Source organism: Pteronotus mesoamericanus, unplaced genomic scaffold, assembly GCF_021234165.1.
Source record: "Pteronotus mesoamericanus isolate MK-2021 breed Mesoamerican mustached bat unplaced genomic scaffold, CSHL_Meso_final contig_220, whole genome shotgun sequence".
NCBI lineage: Eukaryota > Metazoa > Chordata > Mammalia > Chiroptera > Mormoopidae > Pteronotus > Pteronotus mesoamericanus.
In genome coordinates, this window is record NW_026555091.1 from 9,620,391 (window position 1) to 9,630,211 (window position 9,821).

General features: G+C 71.5%; 1 protein-coding gene across 1 annotated transcript; it reads left to right on the forward strand.

The window, feature by feature from the left end:
- Positions 1 to 2,997: 2,997 nt before the first annotated feature.
- Positions 2,998 to 9,821, forward strand: NACAD (NAC alpha domain containing). Its single transcript, XM_054571316.1, has 10 exons — positions 2,998 to 3,064; positions 4,588 to 6,015; positions 6,049 to 6,662; positions 7,263 to 7,425; positions 7,534 to 8,523; positions 8,614 to 8,726; positions 8,819 to 8,890; positions 9,153 to 9,299; positions 9,375 to 9,515; positions 9,591 to 9,821. The coding sequence occupies exons 1-10, from the start codon at positions 2,998 to 3,000 to the stop codon at positions 9,819 to 9,821; spliced, it is 3,966 nt and encodes a 1,321-aa protein (XP_054427291.1).

The window sequence follows — 9,821 nt, forward strand, 5'->3', positions numbered from 1 at the left end:
CACGGGGAGGCGTCCCAGGCTCTGCCGTGACCCCGCGCCACCCCCTGCCCACGCCCACCTGTCAGCTGTGGACAGGGACGGCCCTGCGCCTCTGCCCTGTGCGCTTCCTCTAGACAGACCAGTGGCCCATCGTTCTGGCCACCCGGCCTCTCTGCCACCCCCAGGACAGTACCTCGTGTGCACACGCAGGGGCCACTGTGGCTGGCTCAGGGCCTGTCGCCAGGCGGGCACAGAGCGGGTCCTGAAGTGCAGCTAGTTGGGTGTGCACCCCTGACTTAGGGGTTGATCAGGGGGTGAGCTTAGCCGTCAGGGAGGTTCCCCCCTGTCCAGGCTGAAGTGAGTGGGGGGCCCTCGGCTGGGGACTCGAGAGGCCGCTCACTGTCCCTGCGCTGGACCAGGGTGTCGTGGAGTTGGGCCGCCTGAGGCTGGAAGAGAACGGGTGCCCCCCGTCTTCCCCTGGAGTGCTGCCAGCACAGGCTGCGGGGGACAGCAGGCATGGCCACCGGCCTACACCCATGCGAGCCGAGAAGGGGCTCCCGGTGCACAGGGTTGGGGGCCAGGGAGGGAGCCACCAGGCACCGGCACAGGGGACCCAAGCCTGTCACGTGCACAGGCGGACAGCTGCAGCCAGAGGTGGTTTTCTGAAGCTGGTGACACCGAGGCCAGGGCAGGTGAGGGAGCAGGGTGAGCCTTGCAGAGCCGGGGGCGGGGGGGAGCAGCGGGACAGGCAGCACCCATGAGGTCCCCGAGAGATCCATCGAGGACACACAGACTGCCGTCTGCCACTTGGGGCCGCCAGTATGCTCGGACAGGGCTGCCTTTGCACCATGAGAGACGGCCGCAGCCCCTGCGCCGCCGGGCTGCCGACGCACCGCCAGGGCGCTCGGGGGGCCCTGGACCCACGTTGCCTCTCTGCCCTTAGCCACCAGCGACCGCAGCTGCCCTCCCTTTCTGTTCAGAGAACGTTCTGTCCTGGAGCAGCCCCTGTGCACCCCTCTGACCCCTGGGGCGGGTCTCTCGCCACCCTCCTGGGGCTGCACTGAGTCCTTCCCTTGCTCTTCGGGTCCCGGACACACGCCCAGCGTGAGGGCGGAGTGAGCTGCCCGCGCAGCCCCCCAGCCCCGTGGGGCCGGGCCTCCCTGACTGGGGTGGGTCTCTGGCCGCCGTCGCGCGCGGCCTCCAGGTGCGTTTCCCTGCGGCCTGGTGGCGTCAAGGCCCAGCGCGCGAGGCTCGTCGTCGTCAGGGTCCCGTGGTTTCGATATTTCCCGATGGCTGATGGCTCCTGTGTCTTTCTGAGACACGTTGTCCCTGTGCCTGAGGCGGAGAGCCGCACAGTAACGCGGGACTGGGACGGCCACCGCCCTGGGCCGCAGGGCAGGAGCCTGCGGGCGCCGCCCCCCCCCCCCCCCCCCGCCTCCCAGGGCCTGACTCCCCCCCTCTCCGAGAGACCGGCTGCTCTTGCTCAGGAAGCAGCTAGGACAAGCCCCCGAGGCGGCGTCAGCACCCAGGGTTTTTAATTTTCATCCAAAATGTCCAGGTTCCAACAAAAAACGACCAGGCAACCAGGAAGGTGACCTGCACGCAGTGACAAGGCCGGCAGGCAGCAGGAGCGGCCCCCCCCCTCCCTTGCGGCCTCTGAGTGGGGAGCCGGACCCAGCGGGGAGCGGTGTGCTCCCCTTAGCCACTTGTCGAGGGGCGTCCCCGATTCTCCAAGGGCGCCAGGCCCCCCGGAGGTGGCTGGGTCGGGGGCGCCGGGCCGTGCGCCCCTCTGTCGGGCACGGCGGGCGTGCTGCCCCGCCGGCCTTCGGTCCCGGGTCCCTCGGCAGCTCGGCGAGGGCAGCCTCTCGCTCCCAGCGCTCACCGCTGAGTGGGACGCGGCGCAGAGGCCGGCCCGTGCCACCCCGTCCACTCCGGACTCCCCTCCAGCCCTGGGAGGGCTTTCGGTTCCGGCGGTGCCGAGAGGGTGGGCGGCCGCCAGAGCCGGGGCTGAGGAAGCGCAGGCTGGGCGCCTTGCGGCCCCTGGGAGGCAGTCGGGGCGGCCCCGCCGGGGGGCGAACGGACGGACTTCCAGGGACGGCGGGGACGCCGGACGCAGGGCGGGGCGGGGCGGGGCGGGGCGGGAGGCGTGTGCAGCCGACAGAGGCGCCGCGGGCGGCCCCTGGCTCCGGGGGCTCCGAGGCGGGGACACACCCCCCGCCAGCATCAGCCGCTCTGACTCCCCGCCGTCCGCGCCCAACCCGGACAGCGCCAGTGTCTCCCGGAGCCTGGCACGGGGGCGCTCCTCGGGGAGGGGGCGGGGTGTCACGCACGGGGCGGGGCACCACGCCCTGGGGGCGGGGCCGGGGCCGCCGGCGGGGGCGCAAGGCGGGCTTCTCCCGGTTCCGGGCTCGGAGCTGAAGGGTGGGGCCGTGGGAGCTCCGGGGACCGTCTTCCTCGCCGGCTCTGGTTGCCACGGAGCCGGGAGGCGGTTGCCGTGGAGACCAACCTGCTAGTACCAGCCAATCAGGGCGAGCGGGGCCCAGCGCTCTTCTTGGATGGAGGCACCAGGCGGGGCGGGGACTCTGACCCGGGCAGGTGGGGGCCCGGGGGCCAGGCTTGGCAGGGGGAGCTGCGTCGCCTCCCGCAAAGCGCCCCGGTCCCCGGCGCCTCCGACCCCCTTCGCCCCGGCACCTCGAGGTCTAGCGACCTCTGCCTCTCCCTGACCCAGCTGCGGGGCGATGCCGCGCCGGGCCGGCCCAGCCTCCGCCGGCCGCGAGCCCCTCTCCCGCGACGGGGGTGGGAGTCTGCGGAGAGGCCGGGCCTTCGCTCCGCGCACGGGGCGGGGAGGGACCCGCAGTGCCCGCGGCGCGCACACTCACTCAGGGCGGGGCGGCGCTGACGTCACCACTGACCACCCCCCGCTCCGTCCCGGGCGAGGGGCGGTGGCCGCCGCGTGAGCTCCACGGGAGGGACTCACGGACGGACCGACCGAACGGAAGGACGGCCCACGGCCAGGCCATGCCCGGGGAGGCAGCTCGCGCGGAGCGGCTGCTGCCGGAGACGGCAGGCCCGGGGCCCCGCAAAGGTGAGGCCCCGCGCTGTTCGCTGCGTGCGTCTCCCCCGCCCCCTGTCCGTCCCTGTCACCGTCCCGTCCATTCCGAGTGCCTGGATGCTGACCCCCGCCCCGCCGCCCTGGGACAGTGGGAAAGGGCCGGCGCTGCGGGCTGGACTGAGCGCCTCCGACCCAGGGCGCCCCATTGTCTGCGCGGAGCTGCGGGCCTGGGCAGGTCGGGACCTGACCCTGAGGCAGCCGGTTCCCAGCCACACCCTGAGCCTGGGGGACACTTGTCCCGCAGCTGCCTGAGGACCGCTCCGGGCGGGCACTGGTCCCAGAGGGGAGCTCAAGAAGGGGGCTGGCACCTGGGAAGCCAGACAGGCGCGTGGGTCAGGGAGGAGGAGGGTCGGAGGTCCCGCGGTGCACGGCCGGGAGCGCGAGCCGTGGGCCCTGGGCCCTGGGCCGTCCTTGGAGGGCCAGGTCGGCCGCGCAGGAGACACGGGCGTCTGCCTGGGCCTGGGAAGGCCGGGCAGTGCGGCCCAGCAGTCAGCCCCGGGTGACTCCGGGGGCCAAGGGCACCTTGCTGCAGGCGAGAAGCCGCCTGGGGCGGGACCGGTGCCACCCCGAGGCCTGGCCTCCCCCTCTGCTCCGGGAGGGTCAGGGCCGGGTCCCCAGGCCCAGAGGCGAGGTCTGGCCCTGCTCAGACTGCATGACGCCCTCGAATGAGTCACCGAAACCTTTGACCTTTAGGCTTCTCCCCCGCTTCAGCCTTAGCCCAAGTCTGCATGCCCCCTCCCCCGGGGCACCGGGGTCCACCTGGGAGCGCAGGGTCCCACGCCAGGCTCAGTGCCCAGAGCCCGGTCTGGGCCACCCAGCCACACCCACCTCCGGTGCTGGGTGTCCGGCACACCCCAGCGGACCCAAAGGGCCTCCCCTCTCAGCAGCCGCTGGCCACCGAGCACCTCAGCAGTGGGGCCCGAGGGCGGGGGTCCTGCTGCCGGCACATGGGTGCCCTGGGCAGGGGCCGCCCCTTCGAAAACTTCATCTCCAATCGGGGCGGATACTCCTCCCTGCAGACAGAAGGCTGAGGCACAGGAAGCCTGTACCTGGGACGGAATGTTCCAGAGCTGAGCAGAGCGCAGGCCCCGTGCCCCAGGGCCCTCTGACCCCGGAGGCCGTGAGAGGTCCTCTCCTGCCAAGCCCAGCAGGCGGCAGGTTGTGCGCAGGCAGACAGCAAGCCGGTGTCCCCGGAGACGGCGCGTCCCCGGCGCCTTGCGCCTCACAGAACAGCCAGGGGCACCCCAACCCTGTTTGTGCCACAGCCACACCCCACGCGGCCCGACCCTGGGCTGCCCGCCGTGCTCGGAACTCTGCGTGCTCGGAAGTCTGGGACGTTCTTCCCCAGACGCGGCAGCTGCCTTTCGCCACTCCCCCTTCCGTGACTGCACCCCCTGCCCAGCAGCAACCCCAGCTCCCAGCCGAGGGGGCGCAGTGGCCTGGAGCTGCTCCTCAGAGTAGGTGCCAGCCCGCCTCCCGCCTGCCTCTCTCCACAGATCTGTCCTGCGGTGCAGCTGAGGCCACCACCCCAAGAGGGGACCGGCGGGCGCCGTGTGCCCTGACCGCCGGGCGCGGCGCACCGGCCCTCGCCTTCCTGCCTGGCAAGCCAGGCGCCCGACCCCCACCCGAGGGAGCGAGCTGGGATGCAGGGCCCGGCCGGGCACCCTCAGCCTGGGCGGCCCCCATGGAGGGCAGCCCTAGCCTAGGGCCGCCTGAGGCCCAGCCCCCCGAGGGGCCTCTCCCAGCCACCCTGGAGCCACGGATCGTAATGGGGGAGGAGACATGCCGGGCGCCCCGGGTGCCCCTGCCGCCCCGGGTGGCCCTGCCGGAGCTCAGGGACCAGGAGGGGGGGCCCGGCCACCCGAGCCCACCCTCCATGTTGTGCCCTCAGGGCGACCTTCCTGTGCCTTCCCCTGCCCTGGACCCCGACTCCTTCTTCACGCCTCCCTCCACCCCCAGCGAGACCCCAGCCCTGCTCCCCGGCCCCAGGCTCTGCAAGGACGTTGGGGACGCGCAGGCTGAGCCAGAGGCCTCGGGGGACTCGCCACCCACCTCGCCCTCGGGCTCCTACATCACCGCAGATGGGGACAGCTGGGCCTCGTCCCCGTCCTGCTCCCTGAGCCTGCTGGCTCCATCCGAAGGGCTGGACGGGGCCTCAGACTGGGGCTTCTCCCCACCAGGATCCGAGGCTCACGAGTGGGAGCTGCCTCCGGCGGGGTCCCCGGGGCCGCTGTCCCCCGAGTCCAGCCTCTCCACCGACAGTGGCTCTTCCTACGACCAGGAAGCCCACTTCTTTGAGCCGGATTTCCTGGCCAACGACCCGATGATCCCCGCCGCGCTCCTGCCTTTCCGCGGCAGCCTGATCTTCCAGGTGGAGGCGGTGGAGGTGGCCCCGCTGCCGCCGGAGCAAGGGTGGGGGGCCCCGGCCCCCGGCAGGGACCCGGCCGGCGAGGAGGACGACGACAGCAGCTTCGCGTCCTCCCTGCAGTCCCCGTCGGACCTCTCCGTCACCGAGGGCGTGGACGAGGCCTTCGCCTTCCCGGACGATGCCTCCGCTGCCTCCTCCGACCCCGACTCGGCCTCCCACCCGGGAGCAGAGAATGGGAGGCTGCACAGCAGCGAGCCCCACGCACAGCCCGGCCCCCAGGCCTCTGAGGGTGTGGCGGGCCGGGTGGCCCCTGTGGGGCCCCCCAAGGGGGCGGCTCAGGCCCCAGGGAGACAGGCGCCACATCCCTGGGGAGACGGAGCCGGCGCCGCCCTGGGCCCTGAGCCCGGGACTGAGCGCTGGACCGCTGAGGGGCAGGCCGGCCGCTCGCCCAGCCCAGGCGCTCCGCGGCGCCTGAAGGAAGACGCGGACCAGGAGGCCCCGCCCAGAGGGGAGGACGCCATCCCCGCGGCCACACGTGCGCCCCTGCGGGATGCCAGCCGGCCCTGGGGCCGGGGGCCGGCCGCTGCAGGCGGCCCTCAGGCCCTGCCGTCGGACGCGGGCTGCGCCTCCGGGGCCGAGCCCACGGCCGCCTGGGCCAGGCAGGAGGGAGGCGAGGCCTGCAGGCTGACGCCAGCCCTTGAGGAGGAGGACGCGGGCCGCACTGGAGGCCCAGGGCCCCTGGCTTTGGACCAGGCCCAACAGGGCCATCCAGAGCCAGCAGCTGACATCGGGACGCATTGGACCGCAAGTGGAGGTGTGGACACCCCCCAGACCACCTTGGAGATTCCAGATGCCCCGGAACTCGCCTCGGAGGCCCCGGATACCCCGGAACTTGTCTTGGAGGCCCCAGATACCCCACAATTTGCATCTAAGGCCCCAGATGCCCCTGAATTCACCTCGGAGGCCCAGGATACCCTGGAACTTCCCTTGGAAGCCCAGGACACCCCGGAACTCGCCTCGGAGGCCCAGGACACCCCGGAACTCGCCTCAGAGGCCCAGGATACCCCGGAACTCCCCTCGGAGGCCCAGGATACCCCGGAACTCCCCTCGGAGGCCCAGGACACCCCGGAACTCGCCTCGGAGGCCCAGGATACCCCGGAACTCCCCTCGGAGGCCCAGGACACCCCGGAACTCGCCTCGGAGGCCCAGGATACCCTGGAACTCGCCTCGGAGGCCCAGGACACCCCGGAACTCGTCTCGGAGACCCAGGACACCCCGGAACTCGTCTCGGAGGCCCTGGATACCCCGGAACTCGTCTCGGAGGCCCTGGATACCCCGGAACTTGCCTTGGAGGCCCCAGATGCCCTTGAATTCACCTCGAAGGCCCAGGACACCCCAGAACTTGCCTTGGAGGCCCCAGACACCGCAGAACTTGCATCTAAGGCCCCAGATGCCCCAGAACTCACCTTGGAGGCCCAGGACACCCCAGAACTCACCTCGGAGGCCCAGGACACCCCAGAACTTGCATCTAAGGCCCCAGATGCCCTTGAATTCACCTCAGAGGTCCAGGACACCCCAGAACTTGCCTTGGAGGCCCCAGACACCGAAGAACTTGCATCTAAGGTCCCAGATGCCCCTGAATTCACCTTGGAGGCCCAGGACACCCCAGAACTCACCTCGAAGGCCCAGGATACCCCAGAACTCGCCTCAGAGGCCCAGGACACCCCAGGACTTCCCTTGGAGGCCCAGGACACCCCAGAACTCACCTCAGAGGCCCAGGACACCCCAGGACTTGCACCTAAGGCTCCAGACACCCCTGAGCCTGCCTTGGCTGTCCAGGACCCCTCACATCCTCCCATGGAGACTCTGGACCATCCAGACTCCCTCAGCCCCACCACGGAGGTTCTGGACACCTTCAAGCCCACCACAAAGACCCTAGATCCCCCCAATCCCACCTCAGAGTTCCCAGATGACCCTGAGCCTGCTGCGGAGATTCAAGACCCACTGCACCATGCCTTGGAGGCCCTAAAATCCCAGGACCTTCTAGGCCTCCCGAAACCTGCCTCGGAGACATCGGACACTCTTGAGCCTGCTGTGGAAACCCAAGACCCCCCACAGCACCCCATGGAGGCCCTGGACCCCTTGGACCTTCACAAAGAGGACCCAGGTTGCCCCAAGGTCGCCTTGAGGATCCCAGAACCTCCACATCTCCCCACAGAGTCCCTGGACTCCCCCAAAGAAGACCCAGACCCCCCTGAGCCTACCTCTGTCAGGGAGGAAGTAGCTGAGCCCCGCTCGCACCCACAGGAGGCCCCAGGGGCCAAGAACCAGGGGGACGGCAACCTCGAGCCAGCACCCTGGGGCCCCAGGAAGGCTCCTGGGAGCAGCTGCCCCAAGGTTGGTCTGGTGCACCCCCAGTGCCCTGCAGAGAGTGGAGGGGGCACCCCAGGGCCCAGGCGTCAGCTGGCTGTGGCCTCAGAACCTCCATCAAGGGCTGTGCCTGGGTTGGGCAGGGGCTGCCCCAAAGAACCGGAGGCCACGCCTCCACCGCCCTCCCCTGGGCCAGAGCCCGAGCCAGGCCTGGGCGGGGACGAGCAGGCCCGGGTGGCCCCTGAGACCCGGGGCCTCTGCCCCCCACAGACTCCTGACGGGCCCCCAGGCCCTGAGCCCTCCGCCCCCAGCGCCATCCTGGGGGGGGCTCCACGCCCAGCAGCACCGCCCAGCCCCTGCCCCGGCCAGGGTCCCCGGGAAGGCTCAGCTGAGAGCCAGGAGCCCCCTGGCTCCCCAGACTTCCTGCCGCCCCAGGCAGGAGCCCTTCAGGCAGCAGCTGCCTTCTCTGGGACCAGGAAGCCCCCCAGGGTGGGGCCGCGGGTCAGCCTCCCGCCCCATGCCCCCCTCCTCGGCCCGGAGGCCGCCCCCAAGGGGGGCGCTCATGCCAAAGACCCGGCCCTGTGGATCCCACCCACCTGCCAAGTGCCTCCCGGCGCTGGGCCCCAGAGCCCGGCCAGCCCTCCCAGGTCCCTGGCCACCGAGCAGCAGGACGATCAGGACAGTTTGGAGGAAGGTGAGGGACTGGGCCGAGGGGCCGGAGGTGGCGGGATGTGGGGCAGCCCCAGCTCCGCAGGGCACAGCTGTCCTCACCCCTCCCACCCAGAGTCGCCCCGGGCTCCGGGCCCCGGCCAGTGCTCGGACAGCCACGGCGAGTCGTCGGCCGAGCCAGAGGAGCAGGACCCCTCAGGACCCCAGGCCACACAGCGCTCGGCCCAGGTGCCTGCTGCGGGGGAGAGTGTGTGCGGCGGGGGATGAGGGGTGGAGGGCTCCACACCCCACCCCCGGTGCTGAGCCCCGCCCTTCCCCAGGCCCCAGCCAGCGGCAGTGAGGAGACCGTGGCCAAAGCCAAGCAGAGCCGCAGCGAGAAGAAAGCCCGGAAGGTGGGCTGGGGCCCTGCACCCTCGGGAGGGCTGGGCTGGCCTGGCAACCCACCCTCCAGGGTGGGGACCCCCCGCCCCTCGCCTTTGGGGAAATGGGGTGACCAGACACCCCCACGAAACAGCGGGGCCCTGTCAGTGAGCCCCACACCCTGCTCTACCCGTGGGGACCCCTGCCCGCAGGCTGCTGCTGCCCCGGCCAGCCCAGCCCCCGCCCCAACACAGGCGCAGGCAGAGCCCAGGCCTGAGCCTGCTGCGCCCCCAGGCCATGTCCAAGCTGGGCTTGAGGCAGGTCCAGGGCGTCACCAGGATCACCATCCAGAAGTCCAAGAACATCCTCTTTGTCATCGCCAAGCCTGATGTCTACAAGAGCCCAGCGTCTGACACCTACGTGGTCTTCGGGGAAGCCAAGGTCGGTGGCGTGGGCGGGGTGTGGGCAGGGCGGAGCCAGGGGCCACCACTGGCTCATAGCTGCCGTGCCGCGTAGATCGAGGACCTGTCCCAGCAAGTGCACCGAGCCGCCGCTGAGAAGTTCAAGGTGCCCACGGAGCCCTCCGCCCTGATCCCCGAGTCAGTGCCGGGGCCTCGGGTGAGGCCGGCGTGTGAGGAGGAGGGCGAGGAGGAGGAGGTAAGGCCCCTGGGCGGGGGCGGGGGGCCCTGGCCAGGCGAGGGGCAGCCCCAGCACCTCCTGCCACCCCCCCAGGTGGACGAAGCCGGCCTGGAGCTGCGGGACATCGAGCTGGTGATGGCCCAGGCCAACGTGTCCAGGGCCAAGGCCGTGCGGGCCCTGAGGGACAACCAGAGCGACATCGTCAACGCCATCATGGTGGGTGGCTGCCCCCCGGCCGTTGGCCCAGACCCCCGCTGCTGCCCTGCCAGGCCGCCCCCGAGCCAGACCCTCTCCCCCGGCTTCCCGCAGGAGCTGACGATGTGA

What these genes read in the sequence shown, in the direction of transcription:
- NACAD (XM_054571316.1), top strand. Translation starts at nt 2,998, where the DNA reads ATGCCCGGGGAGGCAGCTCGCGCGGAGCGGCTGCTGCCGGAGACGGCA. An exon ending in TGCGCCCCTGCGGGATGCCA is followed by an intron (nt 6,016 to 6,048) that starts GCCGGCCCTGGG and finishes CGGCCGCTGCAG; the next exon opens with GCGGCCCTCAGGCCCTGCCG. An exon ending in CCCCGGAACTCGCCTCGGAG is followed by an intron (nt 6,663 to 7,262) that starts GCCCAGGATACC and finishes CTTGCACCTAAG; the next exon opens with GCTCCAGACACCCCTGAGCC.